The sequence below is a fragment of the Clavelina lepadiformis genome, chromosome 5 (genome assembly GCF_947623445.1).
Source record: "Clavelina lepadiformis chromosome 5, kaClaLepa1.1, whole genome shotgun sequence".
Taxonomy (NCBI): domain Eukaryota; kingdom Metazoa; phylum Chordata; class Ascidiacea; order Aplousobranchia; family Clavelinidae; genus Clavelina; species Clavelina lepadiformis.
Window position 1 is genome coordinate 20,589,446 of NC_135244.1, and position 22,230 is coordinate 20,611,675.

Here is a 22,230-nt window from a genome sequence, read left to right on the forward strand (position 1 = left end):
GCTGGTTACTTTCGGAGAGTGTTACCGTATTATTATTAAACAAAACTTTTCAGCGCTTATTCGGTAATTTTTCTGTATTTTCAGATCGGAATGTCGAAGCGAGGCGGTCATGGTTTTTGAAGGCGATCTTGGTGAACCCCGTCACGTGATAAAGGTCACGGGTTCAGGCTCATTCGATGGACAGTTTGAAATGAAATAGACGATTGATGTTGCTACTCATATCAGTATAACTTTTTTATAGCCCTTACATTTTATTGTATATTCCGCCTAATAAACTTCAAATGTCACTGTGGTAATATTTTGATGCTGAAATAATAAAAACCTCAATAATTTGCCGACTGGTGATATTTCTTTGCTTTCACTGGAAACAAATGTGTCACAGAGTAGACTGTACTTTTGTGAAAAGTATTTGACGACAATCTGACTCTCGCAACATCACATTTACGTAATAACTTCTATACCCAAAGTGTTTCAACTCACTGCGTTATCGTGAAATGATCTTCCATTTATTTGCATTAAAACAGTGCAAAACTAGTAGGTATTGCTTTGCTATATATAGTACATAAATACAATGCAAGTATAGGCTACATTGGTAAGGTCGGTGGAAGTATTTGGCAAAGATTAAGTTTAAGGTAAATTTTTAAGCAGAATCGATCGTTTCCATAGCGGCTATTTTATAGAAATGAGTTAATTGGTGCACTTTGCAGCCAACTTAACATTGACGATTCATTGATTATAAGTTATTAGGTCTCATTGCAATAAGCAAGTATTTAAACGAGATATTTGAGACTCTGTTATGAATTTTTCATCCCAGTTGATATTCCATTGCTGGCAACTATAGCCATAACTTCTGCCTTAGCTAATTATAGTTGGAAGTAATAAGTCAAATTAAATTTTTAGGTTTGTAAACAGCCCTGAATTGCATTAAGACGGGATGAAATTATGCCTGTATGCTTGGTAAGGTAAGTTTGTCCGTCTGTCAAAGCAAAAGTTGAAATTCGGAACAATTCTTGGCAAATGGCTATACACAGGTTTACACGTGTATGTTAAGTATTACGTATAGATTGATTAAGGTAGCTAATATTTGTTTGTTAAAATGCATCCATGTTGGCCAAAAGCTGAGGTAGGTATTGCCGCTTCTACAGTGCTGAGATGTCCACTTCCTACCCGTCCGCTTCAGAATCCACCACAAGACTCTCTTCCAAAGCATGACTTGTCAGAGTTGTCCTGTGGAAGAAACACGTGACACATGAGCAAACTACTGGTCACAAAGCTCCGTGTGCTGCGACAAGTGTGATCTGCTAGCCCCACCTTTTGACAAAGCCAACAACTTCGTTTTTGCCATTTAAAACCGTTAGATGTCGCAACCCTAAAGTTCGGTAAATGACGTAAGCTCGATAAAGGGAAAATCCCTCGGGAAGCGCCATGCTTGAACGGTTGACATAAGGCCCCTGAAATTAGTAAAGCGTTGAAAATGGTAAGATTAAGTCGAAAAGTTCTTTATGACGATATAAACAGTTGATCTTGCCAAGTCGATTCGTGCGTCCTCTTTTTCATCTAAGGCTGCTGCCAATTTGTCCCGAAATTTCTGGTTTTCAATAACTTCTGCCATGTGAACCTAAGAAAAGTATTTAAAACCAATCCAAGTTTACAGAAATTACCGCGATTATCAAAGTTGCGCTTGCTCGAATTTATTAAGAATGAAATGAAAGCTACCTTTCTGTCGGTGTTGTTTTGTTGTACTTACTTTTTCATAACGAAGTTTAGAGTCTTGGTCGCCGTCGGTGTTCCCGTTTTTCTTTGCGGAAATTTTGAAATTCACGATCACCAGTAGTTCGGGTCTGATTCCAAAACACAACATTCGTTTAGTTACCGCAGCCATAACAGGCTTATGAAATATTCAATCAGGTTTCGCGGTGTTTATTTATACTGCAGGTACCTGCTTATAGATCCCTGAAAGATTCCTTCGGCATTGACAACGGGAAACCCCCTGAACGGCTTCTCGAGCAGAAGTCTTGAGAGGCTCTTTGTGGTTTCTCCTTTCTCGTACAGCGTCACCGGGTTTTTTATCATGACGTCAGAAATGGTGTATAGATCCAGGATTAGTCTGTTTCGGTTGTTCATACATTTCTCAACAACTTATTCAATGTAAGATATTATTAAAAAGTAAATGACTTTTCACAACCAGAAGAAATTTGGATACCTGTCTCTTATCAATTTAAAAATGAACTTTGAATTACCTTGTTAGGCTAAATTTGCCGTTACTGCATTCACAATTATGACAATACATATTCATAAAAGTCGTGCTATTAACGCTTTTTTAATCGTACAAAAATAATAGAAATGCAATTGTATAAACTTTCAGATCTAACTGCAGTGGCACTCGACAGGTACTTGACAGGTAGCCAACGTCACTTCCGTTTAGCAAGATTTTTTTGTATCATGCGCCGGGAAATGTTGGTTTACTCACTCCGAAGATTTACAGGGGTTCTGACAATCCCAGCCATTCTTCGAGACCTCTTTCTTCTCCGAATTGACGGACGGTTCTGCATCCAAAAAGGGAACCTCTTTAAAGTGGAGGATATTGTGGTAGAGCGAGTGAGTGAAAATATCGCCGACCCATTTTGATGTCATAATGGCAACCATTATTGGAAGAAGAAAGCTGATGTCGTTTGTGATTTCAAGCTGAAAAAGACAGAAATTTCCATCGATTTATAAGAAAGCAATCTCTGACAAAAAGAAATTTCGCGTTTGAGCGACAACTGGCGGTCTTTTCCTGGGCAAAGTAAAGTACAGAAAGTGACGTCTTATAAAAGATGAGTTTGTAACAATGCAAAACCGACACCCCAATAGTCGAGTAAGTTTTACCATGATAACAGTTAGTGACGCGGTCAAACGTGACACGCCAGCAAAGAAAGACGCCGCGCCGATGACCGCCATGGCTCCAGGGTCTATCCACGCCCACATAGGCTCCTCTGCTGGCACATGGATCCCGAACCCGAGTACCATCAACTGACCGATGATGCGACCATAGAGACCGCCGATGAACCTGAAATTTGATAGTAGAGTATTTCTATGGTGATGATTGTTGCTGTTGCGATGATTTTATTTGCAGTGGTTGGTATTACAACAAATGGTAAAACCATTTCAACTTCCCCAAGTTAAAATAAAGACGATTTCAAGACACAAAGAAACATCTTCAGCAAAGATCCAACAATTTACTCACAGCATAGGCACCACCAGACCGCACGAGAGCCACCGGTTTGCAGCAAAGCAGGCAAAGGCCGCATAAACGGCCAAGATGCTGCATAATATGCCGAAGCTATTCAACTGGTTGTGGGTGCCTTTTGAGAACAAACGTCGAATCGCCTCACTACCGGATCCAAAGAGAAGTGTAGCAGCTTAAGAAAACGCAACGTGAATTTTATTAAGGACGTTTGGTTGTGCAAATAAAGGGGCCTAACGACGATATATATTATAAAGGCAATCCGAGTTACAAAAAGTTTAGCAAAACAGAGTGTCAAAACTGGGACAAAACTTTTTCTCCCGATTTGCTATTTCAGGAAACATTGCTGCACGTATGGAATGCTCCCAGTATCATCTTACATCATATCGTCATTTTATACTTATGTGTACTTATGTTCTTTTACTATCGCCTTTCCAATACGCAGGTTTACATATGCTACTTTTACGATGCCACAAGTCTTGTTATATGCTTTTTCTTGCAACGGAGAGTATAAGTCACAGATGAACTTTCAAAGTAGTATATTAACAGTATACGATAGTAACTGCTTATTACCTTGATTGAATGATTGATTATTGACAGTGTAAAGGCCGTCTACCTTCCAGGATACGCCTTCATGGCAGGTAAATCTTTGGACTTCATGTTCCGTCCGAGGAACCAAAAACCCAGGGATGACTTGTCCGCCAATTAAACACTCCGACCTTTTGTAAAAGCTCATCTTAAAGCGATTCGAACAATAATTACTGCAAAATGTTATGGCTTGGTCTGGCCTATACCTGTTGTAAGGTGGATTGTCTGCGCTGCATTCGTGAGGGGAGCAGTGCGGCGGAACGAGATAGGCGATAACCCCGCTAAGAACGACAAAGGCGACCTGTAAAGTGTTTCAACCCGTTCACTTGTCAATGCTGGTTTCATAAATTCCTATCATATCCATTATTATTTGTTCTCGTATATAATATCAAAGGGAAACGTGAAACTGATTATGTTCCACGTACTAGTGTGGCGCATGGTTCGAACAGGTGCCAGAAGTAGTGCAAGAAGGAGCCAAAGGAGCCACAAGAGTCAAACCACGCCAGAAGTCCCTTGCGCAGTCTTCGTGTAACAGTGTTGCAAACGATGAAAGTGGACCCTAGAACACCGCCAATGATTCCCAAAGCTATCGCGGGGATGAAAGTGAGTAAATGAGTTTGAAGATTGTAGTCAACCTATATCAATATAGACGTTGACCTTTTTGTGAGTCCTTGCTTTGTGTTTTGTAACTTATCTTTGTTATGGTACAAAGCTCACAACACTTAATGTATTGTATATGCTTAAGTTACAAAACGTTCTTCGCAGAGAATATCGATGAATGTCTGTCAGTGGTGGAGGAATTTTACTGGAAATATCCACTAAACATTTTATGCTTAGCAATAAAGCGAAGGGACCTGAAATTTGGTTTCCAAGCTGAAAAGACCGAAGCTGCCGTGCACGTGGAATCCGTCCAACCAGGAGTTAAAGAGATTCGTCGTGAATGAAGCGATCATGCAGCAGAAAAAAGTCTGCCAGGTCAATGACACACTCCAAACCGAAGACACTTCTTCCATGCTGAAAAGTAATCCTCCAATCGGAGCTCCAAAGGCGGATGCGACTCCGGCAGCCACTCCGGCCGACACGAAGTTTTGTCTGGATGATAAAAAGCCATTGTAAGTATAGAAACTACACAATCTAATCTTTTGTTCGGTTTAATCATACAGTATGTATTGCCTCAGGCCATAATAACCTCAAAGACAATTCACCAAAGACAAATACAATCAGAAACAGCTCTGTCTGAAAAGCAAAAGGTTGACACTGACGAAACTCACCTGTCCTGGTTATTCCTGAACCTCTTGAAGCAAGGTATATTGAGCCGACTGATTGAACCTAGTCCGGCTCCGATAAGACCTCTGCAGAGAAAAAGCAAGTCTTAAAATAACTCATAAAGTGAAGGTGCTGTGACCTTTTGTAAAATAAAAAAATTCTTACCCCATATGCACCATGGGACCTTCAGGACCAACAGGCAGACCGGAGGCGACGGCAAGAACACAGGACCAGAATTTGGTCACTAAAGTCTGAATAACGTTGCGTGGTTTGAAGCTGCCGTAATTGAAATACTTGAAGTATTTCTCCTGCAAAAATCTCGACCGAGGGGTAACGACACTGGCGCCGATGGAGCCATTCAGAACCCCCATCATCTCCGGTATACCTGAGCCGCCCGCTTCTGGCCAGAGCTTTGAAAAGGTTAAAGGTCAAATGTTATTTTAAGTTGTGTTCGCAGGATTGATAAATCATGAGGATGGCAGAATAAAGAGCTTGTAAACTGTTACATTAAATTTATCTCTGTTAACTTCACGGCTTCATCACAGTTGGAGTTTCTTTCTCGTTAAATTTGGCCGAAAAAACTCATTGTATAAACATCGGTTTAATATGCCGTTTGGGAAAACCTCAAATCGTTGCGAAGAAAGGAAAATTTGACATGAATAAGAGCGGGAGAATTTCAATAACCTAAGATTATACTAGTTAAGAGTTATGAAGATTATTTATTTACTGTAAGAAAATTTTCAGATACTGCGAGGATTATGAGTATGACCAACATGGATGTCCGAAACGGGTTCGCCCACCGGAAATACGCAACAAAAAAGCAATATCTCGAATTATGACGAAGCGCATGCCTTTCAGTAAAAGTTGTTTAAGCGTTGCTGTACCACGCGCAGTGGCGGAAACACGTGACAAATTAAAAGCGCTGGTGTCATTTTTCATAAAAAAGGGCGTCGATCTAAGTTCCTGTACCAACCCTGACATAACAAGCGAGATTTAAATATATTCAACATACCGCTATCAGCAACGCAGCCACGAACACACAAGGTAGCCCATACGTCAGATTCGCTCCAAGTACTGCCCCAGGTCCATGCTACGTAGAAATAAAACGTAATCTCGGTTATTTTCTTGAAATGGAATAATGAATGATGTCATGAATGACGTCATGAATGACGTCACAATACCTCGACCGCTTCTTCAGTTGCTTCCCACTTGTGATGTGAGATTAAGTGGATGAACTGGTGCACCAAGGCCCCTATTATCCCGATCACAAATCCCATCATGCCCAAGATGAACCAGCGCCAGTCAATTGCACTGCACGCGACTCTATACAAGCAAGAATTTATCTCTAAGTTGTAGATTCGCCATCTACTAAAATTACACCAATTATCAAGAAACATATCGCGTAACATCCACTTCTATGGATCCATTTAGGCTGTGATGCAAATTACAACTGGAAGGTGCAAAAGTTATCTCGTTTGCGTTTTTAAAAATAGTTCATAACAATTATCGTACGTTTGCGTCAACTCAATGATCCATTCCTTGTATACGTCACTCCATGGTGGAAAGTAATCAAAACTTTCGTATCTACAAACGACAACGGATAATAGTTGAAAGTTAATTCTGCATCACACTAATTGCAACCAAGTTACAGCCTTGGCGATCAATTATTTGACAACCATAAGGCCTACTTTGGTTTAGGAAATGGTGTGCTATCAGGTTTCACTTCGGTTTTGGTCTGAGCATTGCCCTCGGCTGGAATCACGACCTCAACTTCTGTAAGTCAAACGCACCGTAGGTTAAAAGTAGGCCTACTGCTAATATTTGTGGTAGGCCTGTCAGTATCATCTCGTGATATGCCTGCTTACGCATGCAGACTTATTTGTGCTAAACACCTGGTGGTTCATTCATGTTTGTTTCCTTTGCTTCTGACGTTTCATTGCTTATTTCACCGATGGTCTCCATTTCGATCGAAGTCTCCTCTACCTCAGCCATCATGATCCTTACTTGCAGATATCCAAAGGCACCTACGACGACGACGACAAAAACTGCCCTAACGATGACAAAGTGCTGATTTTTTGCCCGGCTTTAATCATGCGCTCTCCAGCCTCAAATGTTTCGTCTAAACATGAAAACAAACCTTTCACGAAATTATTACGTCACTGTTTATGATCACGTTTCTTTGCTGCTAGAAGCTGTCGTGCGTGACCAGCCAAAATAAAACGATGACCTACGCAATTTGCCGCTGGCTTGTATAGTCCTTAAAATGCCTACATACTTGCTGTTGGGTTTCTGCAATAAGACTTAGATTTTATACAATCGTGGCATGTTTTGAGAGTATCAAACTATAACCGGCCGGCTTTTGAAGATCCAATCGTGTTACTCAACTGCAAAATTGAAAGTGACTGTTTCACAGTAATTTGGTCACGTCACCCGTTATTGAACGTAGATTGTTATGTTAGTTAGGACAATGGGTATCCAATAAGTTGCTTTAAGTTCTTTCGGTTGCATTGACGTAGTAACTCATTAAATTACCTCATTAACTATAGAATAGAAGTTAACTTTATGTTGGGTTAAGGTTTGTTTGGTTACCAAGTTATAAGTAACAACCAAATTAGGCTTCACAACGAACCAAGAAAAATATTTTTGAATGCATAATTTTTTTTTGTGAAAGCGGATTCGCTTTGATGATGTTCGCCATTCACATGCTTATTGCTGAAGTAGTTTCTTGGTTCTAATCTTCTTTTTAGTTTAAATCCTTTACTTTTTCGTTTTACTTTTCTCTCTCGACAAACGCTTTAATAACTACAGCCTTCTGCATGTAAGCAATCTGTTTATAATATTCATGAATTGAAGTTCCAAATCTACTCAGTTCTGATAGTTTCACAGCTTACTACTGTAATGTATATTCTGTAAGGGAAATATATGGTACCCGCCAACCGTTGCTTCTTGTTACCGCAATTTTTGGTAATATGACGCGCTTGGTTACGACGACCTGCGCGAGCACACAGCATATTGATTTCGGGGAAAATGTTGGAGGAGCGAGTTATACGACGCGGAATGACAGTAGAGTCACAACTGGTGCATTGCGGTATTAGAGAAATTCTATTTTTGTTAAGCGGTTGCAATCACTGAAGAAGCTTACATGTTTCTAATACACAGCGGTTTAGTGCATTTATATGCGTATTATTTCCTCCCATACGTACGACAAAAAAACGGGGAAAACACAGAACAGCAGCGCAACGCTCGGGACTTGAAGTCAAGAAAAAACATGTGGTCAGATTGTGATACTATATTATGGTCAATCTAGATCACTAAACACCAGTCAGTCACACGATTCGCGCTGGTTCGCAATTTGCCCACGTAGTTTGTGCATTTACTTTATTTGTCAAAAAATGGTCACGAAGATGCATCACAGGATGCATTAAAATACTTACAACATATGTAGCGATTGTGCTAGCCTATACCGCTCTGCTAAAATCAACCATAGTGATGTGACCAACTTACACCTCAATGGATGATCACTATGTTCAGTGTTAAAATAAGAAAGAATCGCAATAGACTCTGCTTTGTGGCGCCCAGTAGCGGCAAGCTATAGTCACTGCATGTATCAACATTGTGTAGGTTATAACTTGTTGCCTACGTTTAATTTGTTCACTTTTTTATCCATTGAGCCAAATTAAGCTTCGCCCGTAGCGTGGAGTCACGGAGTATCTGTCAAACTAATTTTTCTGTCTTGTAGTTTTTTACTTTTCGTATCATCAGCGACTGATAGCTCTGAACTTGTAGGTGCAATTTCATGAAGTAGGTCGTGATAAAGCGAATGTTTGTAAATGCAGTCGCCAACCCACTTCGAAGTAATCACGGCAGTCATCAAAGGTAAGAGAAAGCTTGTGTCGTTTGTGATTTCAAGCTGCAAGAGAAACCAACGTTCTGGCAATAAACCAATGACAACAAATTATATGTAATGAAACTATATGTAAATTGGACCAAGCTTGGACATCTTTGTCGAGCACAATCTTACCATTCGCTATGGGCCGTTGCACAAACCGTAAATACGGACTTACATGGAACCTGAAGTTTGGAAAACGTAAGTAGGCCTACACCCGTTTCTCGATTTTCTTTATTACCATGACAACAGTGAGTGACACTGTCAAGTGAGAGACGCCACCGAAGAAAGCCGCCGCGCCAATCACCGCCATGGCACCAGGGTCAATCCAGGCCCAACTTGGTTCCACTGCTGGTGAAAGAACTCCGAACCAGAGTACCATTAACTGACCTACAATGCGCCCCATGCTTCCACCAATGAATCTGAATTGTACACATCAGTTACCTCAGAGTGAGTGTTTTTCACGTCGATATGGCATGAGTTGGTACTTTTAAAGCTAACTTGCACATATATTTGGTTCGTTGCTAGTTAATACAATTAATCACCTGGGGTTGTGATTTATGTAACCAGTGTTTTTTAAAGATGTTCCTGGGGACCAAAATGGTTACTTGTATTTTTCTAACTATCTCTCAAAATTGACACTTCTACAACTTCAGCAATAACATTTAAAAGATGGGGTCTCTTACAAGTTGTTAGCAGTCACCAAAGTTAAGCATTAAAGAAAAAAACTGTATGTGACCATGACAAACTCACAGCATTGGAACGACGAGCCCCGATGCTATTCGAGGACTGGCCGCCAAACAAGCAAAGAAGAAATAAACGACCAGAATAGCACAAAGAAGACCAATTTGATCAAACTGATTGTGAGTCCCATTCGAAAACAAATGTTTGATGGCCTCTTCGTCAGTTCCATACAAAAGTGTGGCGGCTTTTAATGAAGAAATGGATTAAATGTTGATACATTTATGTATTGAATGCAAACAAGTTTAATACACAAACTTAAAAAGCTGCAACTTAAGATAAGTGAAATGGTATCATAACGTTAAAATGATAAATGAATATTTGCGTTGCCGTTTCTCACTGGAGAAGAATGTGAGAAACTTTTTACCTTGACTGAACGACTTATTGTTCACTGTGTATAAATCATCCACAATCCAACTTGTGCCCTTTGGACAGGTATAGCGCTTTACATTGGTCATTAAAGGTTTAAACGTAAATACCCATTTCAGCAACTTGCAAGCATTCAATACACGAATTCAACCAGTCGCTATTCAAAATTCTCTTTTGTGCTGTTATTGTCGAACTTCCAACTTTCGATTACAGAGCAATATTGCAGGGAGGAACCACGTGCTTCAGGCGTCTAGACTCTAGACTCAAGATGACGAACAGCGTGGTTTGGAAACCAAAATTGAGGAAGTTAGGACAAAAAATGGAACCAAACTGTAAATTGATTTTAACAGTCGTCTCAAAGTAGGTGGGTCACAAAATTTCACGTCTTTTAATTCTTTGCATAATAACCACGCCGACAGACGTGTTATAGTTCAGCTCCGCACTATATTGAATTGTTTTTAGTTGTGTTTTTAGATATTGTTTATATTTAGATGTATTTCACCTACAATGAGTGACTGTGTGTTTTATGCTATTACCGGTATTCCACTTGTGGTGCTCTTTATCGTTTTTAGTAAGTTTTAGATACACCTACAGCCCTACACGTTTTACGCTATTCCCTACAATTACTCCTGCCAAGGCAGGTTACGCTGCCCGCAATTTCTTTTCTCGTCGATTAACTATGGTTGATTGCACGGTGGTTTGGTGAGCAAGAGTTGACTTTATATTTTACGTTTAAAGTTTTAAAGAAAAGGCCGGTGTTTTTACTGACGACGATGAGCAATACCGTTGTTTTTATTCCACACTAGTTAAGAGAGTTAATGTTATTAAAAGTTTGAATTTGGCAAAAATTGGACTGGTCGATAAGTGGGAATGACCAGATGACACAAGATTAGCGTCACAGGTACAGTATTTTTGATGCTACGACAAAATCGAATTTTTTACTGAATGGTTATTTGTAGTCAGCCTACATATGTGTTCAGTTCAGCTGGTCGACAAAAAACAATAATCATTTGTTTGTTCATTATAGTTACAGCGTCGTGCCTGGGCTTCTTTGCATAATGCCTTGTCAAACGGCAAGTAGTAAACAATTTTTTTTTCTTTGATTATCGCAAATTTGTAGGTCGTTCATTAGAATAAACATTGCACGAACATTTTGTAAATCAACATTTCATATCAAGGAGAAGAGGATTTTTCACGCATGTGAATCCAGCAGGCTTGTCTTTTCGTCCACCGAACGAGTATTGACCCTCGCTTCTTCCCTAGAGTCGCACGGGGAGTCCATCAAACAGTCCTGTCCATTTTGTGACTCTTTATCCACTGTACCATCAACGATCCGTGGTTCTGTTTCGCTTGAAGTTGAAGTTTCTTCAAGTATATCTTCATAAAGCGAATGTTTGTAAAAGCAGTCGCCAACCCACTTCGAAGTAATCACGGCAGTCATCAAAGGTAAGAGAAAGCTTGTGTCGTTTGTGATTTCAAGCTGCAAGAGAAACCAACGTTCTGGCAATAAACCAATGACAACAAATTATACTTAAAGCTACTATATGTAATGAAACTATATGTAAATTGGACCAAGCTAGGACACCTTCTGTCGAGCACAATCTTATCATTCGCCATGGGCCGTTGCACAAACCGTAAACACGGACTTACATGGAACCTGAAATTTTAAAAACGTAAGTAGGCCTACACCCGTTTCTCGATTTTCTTTCTTACCATGATAACAGTGAGTGACACTGTTAAGCGAGAGACGCCACCGAAGAAAGCCGCCGCGCCAATCACTGCCATGGCGCCAGGGTCAACCCAGGCCAAAATTGGTTCCTCTGCTGGTGAATGAACACCGCAAACGAGTACCATTAACTGGCCTACAATGCGCCCCATGGTTCCACCAATGAATCTGAATTGTACACATCAGTTAAATCAGAGTGAATGTGTTTCACGTCGATATGGCATGAGTTGGTACTTTTAACGTTAACTTGCACTTTTATTTGGTTCGTTGCTAGTTAATACAATTAATCACCTGGGGTTGTGATTTATGTAACCAGTGTTTTTTAAAGATGTTTCTGGGGACCGAAATGGTTACTTGTATTTTTCTAACTATCTCTCAAAATTGACGCTTCTACAACTTCAGCAATAACATTTAAAAGATGGGGTCTCTTACAAGTTGTTAGCAGTCACCAAAGTTAAGCATTAAAGAAAAAAACTGTATGCGACCATGACAAACTCACAGCATTGGAACGACAAGCCCGGATGCTATTCGAGGACTGGCTGCCAAACAAGCAAAGAAGAAATAAACGCCCAGAATAGCACAGAGAAGACCAACTTGATTAAACTGATGGTGAGTCCCATTCGAAAACAAATGTTTGATGGCCTCCTCGTCAGTTCCAAACAAAAGTGTGGCGGCTTTTAATGAAGAAATGGATTATATGTTGATACATTTATGGAATGAATGCAAACAAGTTTAATGCACGACTTAAAAAGCTGCAACTTAAGATAAGTGAAATGGTGTCATAACGTTAAAATGATAAATGAATATTTGTGTTGCCGTTTCTCACTTGAGAAGAATGTGAGAAACTTTTTACCTTGACTGAACGACTTATTGTTTACTGTGTATAGATCATCCACAATCCAACTTGTGCCTTTTGGACAGGTATAGCGCTTTACATCGATCTCTGTCCTCGGAACTGGGTAAATATCTTGTCTTTGGATCACACATTCCGACCTGAATGAAAAATCGTTTCAGGTCTTAAGCAAGTTCATAAACAGTTTACTTTTTTTGCAGATAAATTTGTTTGCGGAAATATTTTTGTAATTCTTAACTTCAATAGACGCACCTGTTGTATGGTGGTTTCGCCATATTACATTCATCAAGAGTACAGATGGGCTTGTAATACTTAATGATTAAGCAAGAACATAACCAGAAAAAGACCTAAAGTGTTTTTATTCTTTTGCTTAAGATGCTTAAGTTTGCTTTTAGACCAAGTGCACTTATTAATTGACCGCTGAAATATTTTCAGAGCAGCACATAACATATGCATTTTCTAACATTCCAATATATTTCTAACAACTTGCATTTATTTTTCCATTTTCCATAACTTACCAGCATCACAAAGGGTTCCGAAAAGCATACGAAGACTTCACACAGCCACTTGCAAAAACAGTTTGATATTTTATCACGTTTTTTGATCCACTTTTCAAAGGTGCATTTTCGATATTTTCTGATACATTTATTGAAAACAATAAAAGCAGATCCCAAAAATCCTCCGAAACATCCCAGGAAGATGGCAACTACAAACGTTAGAATGTGGGTGGCAATGTCATAGTCTATCTGAAGAAAAGGATAGAGGCATTACTGTGCATGGTTTGTAGGCTAACTTATAATGTGTCATATAACAACTTAAAAATAGTGCTTCCTATACAAGAATCTGTGCAAAATGGATGCGCAGTCCATCTATTAACAGGTACAATATAAAACAATAATGCAAACGGATAGACAAAGTTACGAGAATTTGAAGCACCTGGAACTTAGTTTCGATTTCAAAGAGGCCTGCTGCCCTTTGCGGTTGGAATCCATTCAAATAAGAGTTGAAGAAATTTGTCGTGAAACAAGCCACTGTACAACAGAAGAAAGTTTTCCAAGTTAATTCCGATTTCCAAGACGATGACATTTCTTCTATGCTGAAAAGTAATCCTCCAATCGGGGCTCCAAATGCAGATGCGACTCCTGCTGCCACACCGGCCGAAATGAAGTCTAGTCTGAGTCAACAAAGCGGGTATTAATGACATCAAAGTAAACAGAATACAAAGATTGACAGCATCGTATTTTACTTGTTTCAGTCAGTTGTACCTGTCTTTTTCCTCGTCCAATTCCTTCAAGCAACTGCATTTCGTGCACATGAAGTTGTAGCACTTAACAAATCCGTCTCCAATCAGACCTCTTTTGTAAAAAGAATTTTATCGAAATATTAAGAAATTTTCTAATCACTTTATTGCAAAAACTCACCCCATGTGTATCATGGGACCTTCTGGACCGACTGGCAATCCCGAAGAGACAGCAAAAATGCAAGAAACAAATTTTCCAACAAGTGTTTTAATAATATTACAACCGTTTTTCATGGGTTCCTGGGCTCGCTTTGGTGAGCCCTGGATCTCTGATTTGACACAATTGCAAGAAAAACATTTTGCAAGAAATGTTGTAAGAATATTACAACAACCTTTGTTACGTGGTTCATGGGCTTGCTTTGGTTTTAAATCCCCCATTACCTCCGGTATCCCCGACCCACCGGCGTCCGGCCAGATCTGCAAACAATTGAAATTTATGTAGGTTCCTGTTATCAATGTTGCCTATCAAGTATTTCATCTTTTGATTTACCGCCACACAAAATACAGCTACGAACAAGAAAGCGGAACTGATGCCAAGTTTAATTCCAAAAGCATGCCATACCCCTCCCTGAAAAGCAGAATGCAGAGTTTTTCAAATAAGATTATAGAACTGATAAACTCCATAAATAGAATGCAAACTAACCTGCAGATGATGGGTCGTTGCTTCCCATCTTATGTGTGAAAGGGCATGTGTTGACTGATGAACCAACATTCCGACGATTCCAATCAAGAGTCCAAGTGCAAACATTATTATCCAACGGGTGCTAAGTTTTGGACAATGTTTGCAACAGCAAGAACATCTGAGAAACAACATCACTTCAGTGATATTGAAACAGATTTTAGTTGGCCATAAAATGATAACCCGCGGACTCTTAAAACTCAAGGTGTCACGGTGCCAGTATGAAGTGTTTATTAACTATACAACTGATTTCTTGCTTTGTCGGTTTGCAAAACCAGTTCAAAATCAAATGCAAAATAACTAATTGCTTTAGCGGGAAGCGTATGCCAATACAGAACTACTGTACAGGTTCAACACAGAGAAAAATCAAATTGCCGACAAAATCAATATGGAATGCGGCATTCCGAAATGTTTCGAGCTGAACATACACAAAGCGTGTTTCGCTGCAACGTCCAGACAGGAAGTTATTAACCATTTACCTCCCATTGTTTTCATCGTTTCCTTGAAAGTTAGTCTTCTGATTGTCGTCTGAGCTCGCGATATTGTCTATGCTACCTTAAATTAAACCACGATGATTAAGTATCATTTGCGCAAAACGCTAAAGCGCAGCATCAAGTAAAATATAAAACAAACACGATATAGGACTTTGTTTACAAACTACAATATATTGTATATATATATATATAATATATATTATATACTACAATATATTATATATAATACAATACAAACTACAATACATATATTTTGCTATATACAGTCACAGAAAACCTGTTAGCAAGTTGTCATTCTCCATTGCTACTTTGTTCAAATTTCGCCAGTCTTGCTTACTGTTTGTCAATACTGCAGTACACGCTATAAAGACTAAGTTTAGCAAACGTTTCTATCAATTCTATGCAACTGTCCTATTTGAAGCAAAGGCCAACAATTAGCGATACAAAATGTACTTTTGCAGGAGCCTTTCGCTGTTGCTAGCCTGCATTAGATCAACGATGCAATTACAACGCTTGAGTAGTACAACTGTCACCATCACTTCGGTGATCTATAACTTATCTACTGCCCCGCGTTTTACTGTTATATGATGAACTTTTTAGTTCTTTTTCAATTGTCTAAACGTTTCATACACAAAGCATGCATGTAACCTTTAGAGTTAAAAGTTTTTATAACTTTAACAAGAGTTTTTATATCATAAGTTTCTTACAAATTTTCCCAATTTTTCAAAACAAGAGTTTGCTTGAAACCTTGAAAATATCACCAATTAAAGAGCAATTTTGCCAATTTTGCCGAATGCAATTCACCAGTGATGGACGGCAAGCATAATAGAATTGAACATCTAAGTTAGATAGGCAAGTGTATATTTATGTGTGAGTTTCAATGTTTGGATGTTAACAAGCGAAAGCTTTGTTGCGATAAAGTGAAAAGTTTTACTTTAATGAACGATAAAAGAAACAAAAATTCTGTTCGCAGTACGTGGCCTCTACATGATATGAGACATGAAACTCTGATCTTCGACCGATCTTGCATTCATTTTAAATCTCAAAACGAACATTCTATTACTCAAAAATTCTTTACATAATATTATCAGCAATCAAAAATCGCTTAAGTTTTGCAGGTCAGGGAAAAATAGGTTTGAAAAATAACATCACGCGACCGTTGACCGCCGACCACCTAGTCCTAGTGGTCAGTGTGGTAATCGCAATAAGTTATGCTTATCTACAATTTTGTTATTCATGTATGTGCAGCTGTCAATCAGGGCAACAAACTCAACCACAGAATCATTCAAATTAAAACCCGTCAAGAATTAAAGACACTCATAATGACGTCACAATACTTCTCTTTCCGAATACTTTGGTATTTCTAACTAAGGCTCATTTTTTACACTTTTAAGGTGTAGCTTTACGGTCATGACCTTTTCTTTAGTTTTTTAAGTTTAGTCAAACAATTCAGATTTTATATCATAAGTTTCTTACAGAGTTTCCTTAATTTTTCAAAACATGAATTTATAAGAAGCCAAAAAATATCACCAAGCAAAGAGCAATTTTTCCAATTTTGCCGAGTGCAATTCACCAGTGATGGACGGCAAGCATAATAGAATTGAACACCCAAGTTAGAAAGACAAGTGTATAGTTATGCGTGAGTTTCAATGTTTGGTTGTCACGAGAAGCTTTGTTACGATAAAAGGGAAAAGTTTTACATTAATGACCGATTAAACAAATAAAAATTCTCTTCACAGCAAACAAGGTGTTCCCTTTACATGATATGAGACACCAATCTCTGATCGTCGACCGCTTATAGGTTTATTCTAATTCTCAAACACTCATTTTATCAACTAAACAATCTCAAGATCAGCAGAAAACAAACTTGAAAAACCCCGTCACGCGACCATTGACCTCTGTATGACGTAGAACCGAGTTATTCCCCAACTTGTGGTTTGTCCTACCATTATCGAGTATGGGAAGACAAATTTGGAAATTATGCGGACACGATTTATTGGTACATTATATAGCTAATCTTTTGCTAAAAGGGTCTCCACAAAACTTCACACCACATCGGCTTATACCAGCGCGGAGTTAATTACTATTGCGTCGCGGTTTTCTTGCTTACCAAGGGTTTGCTTTGTATTGGCTGGTACCGTTCGCGTGCATGACGTCTTGTTAAATTAAAGGAGTTAAATTAATTAAACTCACTCCATCAAAATAATTATCTCAATGATATAAACTTTAAGTAAAGGTATTTCAAAAATGTTACGTTCAAACAACAAAACAGTTACTTACTAATTTACTTAATGTTAGCGATCTGATTTAAATTTAACTTGTTAAAACTCAAGCTGATTGAAGTTCTTGATCGTTCAAACTACTTCTATTAATTATGTATAAACCTATTTAGTTCTCCACAGTTGAAAACAAACTAGCAAACGATAACGTTTGTAAAAAAACTCATAGCAAACTTTCAGCTGATGTAAAACTGGATATGTTTAAAACTTAAATGAAAATAAAACTTTTAAACGTACGCACTAATTAAAGCGATCAAATACTAGTAAAACGAACATGTAAAAATTTTTTTAGAAAACGATTTATTATTAATAAAATATTAATATTGTGGAGTACTAATTACTCAAAAAGAACCATTGATAGTGAAAATCAGTTATACTTATAATATAACTTATATATTCAGTTTTCACTGCGTTATGCTATGCCGTGAATCCTGTATATGGTTTTGGTAATCCTGTGTAAATTTCGACTTCAACTCTTATTTTAATTTTGTTACTTTCTTTACTTCATTTTGTTTTTCTTTAATTATTCTTAACGTGAATTATTTCTGGGTTAGTTGGCCGTATTAATATTTCATCGTTCTAGAGCACCACTCTATAGTTAAACACTTTCACGTTTTAAACTTGCTCATTAGTTATTTTTGAGCGTAAAATTTTCCTTTTAAATAATTAATTAGCACCATAGCAACATACATTTTTCGCTCCATATACTCAATAGCGAAAAATTAGCGTCAAGATAACACGCAAGTATGCGACCGTTAAATATTGCGTTTCCTAGAATACAGTATCTCCGATTGTTGTCACTCACAGGCGAGAAGTTTTTCATGCTGAACTGGCTGATGGCTCTGATGAACTGATTGCAAAACAGCAAAACGGACGGTAATGTACAGAAGTTGACTGGTACGCAAAGAAAGCTGATCAGAAGAAAAACTGTGATATCAAAGGTCGCTCATCATGCCCAGGTTTGATATTCTGATGATATTCTTTGTTATAAAATTTAGTACTTCCACTGTTAAAATTAGAGATTCCACTTGGCTATATTAAAACGCTGCGTTTTCTAATATTCAGTAACTTCGAGGTTTGATGTTTTGTGCACGTTAAAGCCTCCCATGAGCGCCATTTATTTTTTGCAAGAATGTGAAAGTTAAACGTCGAACACCGAAAAGTGATTTTGAAAACAAGTGAAGAAAAGATGGCGTTGACCTCGAACATTTTTTAATCAAACTCATCAGAAAAAACGTTCCAGCGCTTTTTACCACAGCTCCTCATTCCTCCAAATGGCAACGATGAAAAGAAATTAGCAATAATTAAACTTCACAAAAAGTGGGCGGATATCGAAGGAAAAAGCTATTTTATGGTAAAACTAAGATCGGCTGGGCTATGTAAAAGGTCATTGGCCGCATGTGCATGTTATTTATATTAACCCGTACTTCGTAATAAAACAAAAGTTCATTCCAATAATTGGGAAATTTTAGAGCAATATCCTTATGTTCAAAGGAGCACAGTTTCATGAAAGTTGCCTTGTGACAAATGAATAGCGCAAATACACAGTAGCGTTCTACCGCTACCTAATTGTCAGTATGGCGATTGCAATAAGTTATGTCTATCCATAACTCTGTCATTCATGTATGTGTGGTATTCAGTTAAATCAAAAAACTCAACCAATCAACCGCAAAATCAATCAAATCAAAACTCGAACCGGGATTAATGGCACTCATAATGACGTAACAAATACTCTCTTTCCAAATACGTTTGTTTATTGAAATTAATTAAGGCTCATTTTGCAAAAAAATTTGAGGGTTAAATTTAACCATAAAGCTTCAGTTTTGTCACAGAATAAGAGTTTTTATATCATAAGTTTCTTATAAAGTTTCCTAAATTTTCAAAACAAGTGTATATTTATGTGTGAGTTTCAATGTTTGGATGTTAACAAGCGAAAGCTTTGTTGCGATAAAAGCGAAAAGTTTTACTTTAATGAACGATAAAAGAAACAAAAATTCTCTTCGCAAGACGTTGCCTTTACATGATATGAGACATCAAGGTCTGATCGTCGACCGATCTTTCATTCATTTTAAATCTCAAAACAAACATTCTATTACTCAAACAATCTTTACATAATATCATCAGCAATCAAAAATCATTTAAGTTTTGCAGATCAGAAACAAATAAGTTTGAAAAATCCCATCACGCGACCGTTGACCGTTGACCGCTGTTTGACCTAACACGGAGTTATTGTACAAATTTTATCTTGTACGGGAAGCCGAATTTGGAAACTGTGCCGACACGATTTATTGGTTTAAAGTTAATCGTTTTCTAAAAAGATAAATCTCCACAAACACTTCACAACCACTGTGTGTGAAACAATTCGTCAAGGATTAGTCCATAGGAAAGAGAAAAAGGAACGCACGGATTAGCCACTCGCATGAGCTGACGGTAATAATTCCATCTTTTAAAGTGCATACAGGCTTACAATTCTGGAGTATTACGCAAGAAAATACCCAGCAAAAAAACTGAAAACCCCTTTATAAGATAAAATGAAAACTTGTTTGTGGTATCATGCAGCATAAGCTGTTGATAATTGCTTAATACTTAAATACAGTATAAACTTCTTGTCGTCACTTATTAATGTCCGGGTAGGTTTCCTTCCTTCCGGGTAGGTTTCACTTGCTCTGGTAATGGTAAAATCCAGCACCAATTAACCTACTGTGATAAAAATGAAAAAGAAATCATTTACCTATTGAAAATAGTCAACTTTATAGGAAGAATTTGTAACAAAGTTTACTTACATATTCTGTTTTTATAAACCAGCCCCATGTGAATCATAGGATCTTCTGGGCCAACCGGTATACCGGAGGAGACAGCACAGACGCATGAAATAAACTTTGCAAAATATGTTTTAAAAATATTGCGGAAACTGCTGAAGCATCGAGGTTTTAAGGGTTTCTTTGGTTCTAAAACTCCCATCGCTTCCGGTATCCCCCACCCACCGGGATCCGGCCGAATCTGCAAAGAACAAAAAACTTGCATATAGATTCCACCCATTACAATACCAATGTCGACTTCATTTTGCTAATACTTTACCGTTACAGCCGAAACCGCTCCTAAAAAAAGCAAAGCTGATTCCAAGTTTAACTTCAAAAGCATTCCATTCTCCTACCTGCTTAGAATAAATATCGTGAAAGAAAATGGTCTCAATAAATGAATCGTGAATTTCATTCATCGAAAGTGCACAATCTTCAAGTATCTCTGTAAGTTTTTGCGCTGTGATTTCCCATCTTAAATTTGAGAGGGTATACGTCAGCTGATGGACCAATATTCAGACGAGACCGATTGTCAGTCCAATTAGAAACATCATCACCAAGCGGATGCTACGCTTTTCACAGCAACAACAGCACGTAGAGCTGAGAAATAACAGAAGGAATTTCGACGCTGAATTTTCATAGATCGTTACGTATTCACTGTAGGCTATCATCTATTTTACTAAAGAAATCACTTGTGTTGAATTTAGTTGTAATTTATTTGGTATCTAACGCACATGAAACCAATACTAAATGCAGTAGCCTACTTCTCATTGTCTTTATTGGATCGTTGAGATGTCATATTTCATATATTGTCTTTAAATACAAATACAAGATATTGTTTTTAACTAAAACTGCTGTAAGATTTTATTATACAACCCCTGTTGTGCATAATTAATGTAGTAGCATAGAAATAGGTTTCCAAATTATTTCGTTTCTACAACACACGGCGGAAACTTGGTTGGTAGTTATCCAATTCTCTTGCCTGATTAAAACGTAATTAGGCAATTCCAGTGCGCCTGGTTGTATGGGCTATAAAACAAAGCGTTAATTTTCATGTGTGACGTCACAACTACCATCCCGTGCTTTTGAAAGCAAATATTAGCGCCTCCATGGGCCAAAACGCGTGACGACAACAGTGCAGGCAACATGAAACGAATAAAAAACTTAAAACTCAGCTACAATTGAAGCATAAGTTCACTTGACATATCTACGATGTAAAACATGTGAAATCAAAAGTACTTAATAGGGCATAACTGTTTGCGATAATGAAAAAAAATCTTTCTATAAGTTATCTATTCTATATTAACCCATATTTCGTAAATAAACAAAAGTTCATTCCAATAATGGAGAAAAGTTAGAGCAATATCCTCATGTTTAAAGGAGCAGTGTTGCATGAAAGCTGCATTGTGACAAATGAATAGCGCAAATACACAGTAGCGTTCTACCGCCACTTAACTGTCAGTATGGCGATCGCAATAAGTTATGTCTATCCATAACTTTGTCATTCAAGTATGCGTGGTATCCAGTTAACAAAAAACCAAACCAATCAACCGCAAAATCAATCTAATCAAAACCCGAACCAGGATTAATGGCACTCATAATGACGCAACAACTCTTTCCAAATACGTTGATTTATTGAAATTAAGGTTCATTTTTACAAAAAAAAGTTGAGGTTCAAATTTAACCATAATAAAGACTTGTTTTTCAGTTTTTTCACAGAAGAAGAGTTTTTATATCATAAGTTTTTTACAGAGTTTCCTAATTTTTCAAAACAAGACTTTGCTTGAAACCGTGAAAATATCGTCAAGCAAAGAGCAATTTTGCCAATTTCGCCGAGTGCAATTCACCAGTGATGGACGGCAAGCATAATTAATACAATTGAACACTTAAGTTAGAAAGGCAAGTGTATAGTTATGTGTGAATTTCAATGTTTGGATGTTAACAAGCGAGAGCTTTGTTGCGATAAAGCGAAAAGTTTTACTTTAATGAACGATAAAAGAAACAAAAATTCTCTTCGCAAGACGT

The 22,230-nt window shown here is 37.9% G+C and overlaps 5 protein-coding genes and 1 long non-coding RNA gene across 6 annotated transcripts in view; 2 read left to right on the top strand and 4 right to left on the bottom strand.

The window, feature by feature from the left end:
- Positions 1-335, top strand: part of LOC143461206 (deleted in lung and esophageal cancer protein 1-like) — a 33,111-nt gene extending 32,776 nt beyond the window's left edge. Inside the window, exon 35 of the mRNA XM_076959035.1 lies at positions 85-335. Within this exon, the coding sequence (XP_076815150.1) occupies positions 85-199 (115 nt within the window). The 3' untranslated portion in view covers positions 200-335. The remainder of the gene's footprint in view (positions 1-84) is intronic.
- Positions 336-484: 149 nt separating this feature from the next.
- LOC143461207 (chloride channel protein C-like) lies at positions 485-7,659 on the bottom strand. Its single transcript, XM_076959036.1, has 18 exons — positions 6,973-7,659; positions 6,769-6,853; positions 6,593-6,664; positions 6,262-6,403; positions 6,093-6,170; positions 5,246-5,490; positions 5,086-5,166; positions 4,669-4,906; positions 4,240-4,449; positions 4,021-4,115; positions 3,800-3,945; positions 3,227-3,401; positions 2,869-3,049; positions 2,471-2,685; positions 1,940-2,107; positions 1,748-1,841; positions 1,312-1,618; positions 485-1,227 (listed from the first exon to the last, which is right to left on the bottom strand). Exons 1-17 carry the CDS (start codon positions 7,073-7,075, stop codon positions 1,484-1,486), a joined length of 2,463 nt encoding a protein of 820 aa, XP_076815151.1. The 5' UTR covers positions 7,076-7,659; the 3' UTR covers positions 485-1,227; positions 1,312-1,483.
- Positions 7,660-10,864: 3,205 nt separating this feature from the next.
- Positions 10,865-11,387, top strand: LOC143460602 (uncharacterized). The gene is made up of 3 exons (XR_013117913.1): positions 10,865-10,977; positions 11,104-11,149; positions 11,255-11,387. It is a non-coding gene; the product is annotated as an uncharacterized LOC143460602 (long non-coding RNA).
- LOC143460601 (chloride channel protein A-like) lies at positions 11,269-12,079 on the bottom strand. Its single transcript, XM_076958184.1, has 2 exons — positions 11,790-12,079; positions 11,269-11,556 (listed from the first exon to the last, which is right to left on the bottom strand). Exons 1-2 carry the CDS (start codon positions 11,952-11,954, stop codon positions 11,269-11,271), a joined length of 453 nt encoding a protein of 150 aa, XP_076814299.1. The 5' UTR covers positions 11,955-12,079.
- A 218-nt stretch (positions 12,080-12,297) lies between these two features.
- Positions 12,298-13,042, bottom strand: LOC143459589 (uncharacterized). Its single transcript, XM_076956804.1, has 3 exons — positions 12,908-13,042; positions 12,656-12,795; positions 12,298-12,476 (listed from the first exon to the last, which is right to left on the bottom strand). The coding sequence occupies exons 1-3, from the start codon at positions 12,928-12,930 to the stop codon at positions 12,298-12,300; spliced, it is 342 nt and encodes a 113-aa protein (XP_076812919.1). The 5' UTR covers positions 12,931-13,042.
- Positions 13,043-13,178: 136 nt separating this feature from the next.
- Positions 13,179-14,749, bottom strand: LOC143459590 (chloride channel protein A-like). The gene is made up of 6 exons (XM_076956805.1): positions 14,599-14,749; positions 14,446-14,523; positions 14,077-14,372; positions 13,921-14,010; positions 13,592-13,829; positions 13,179-13,361 (listed from the first exon to the last, which is right to left on the bottom strand). The coding sequence occupies exons 1-6, from the start codon at positions 14,701-14,703 to the stop codon at positions 13,179-13,181; spliced, it is 990 nt and encodes a 329-aa protein (XP_076812920.1). The 5' UTR covers positions 14,704-14,749.
- Between the last annotated feature and the right edge of the window lie 7,481 nt (positions 14,750-22,230).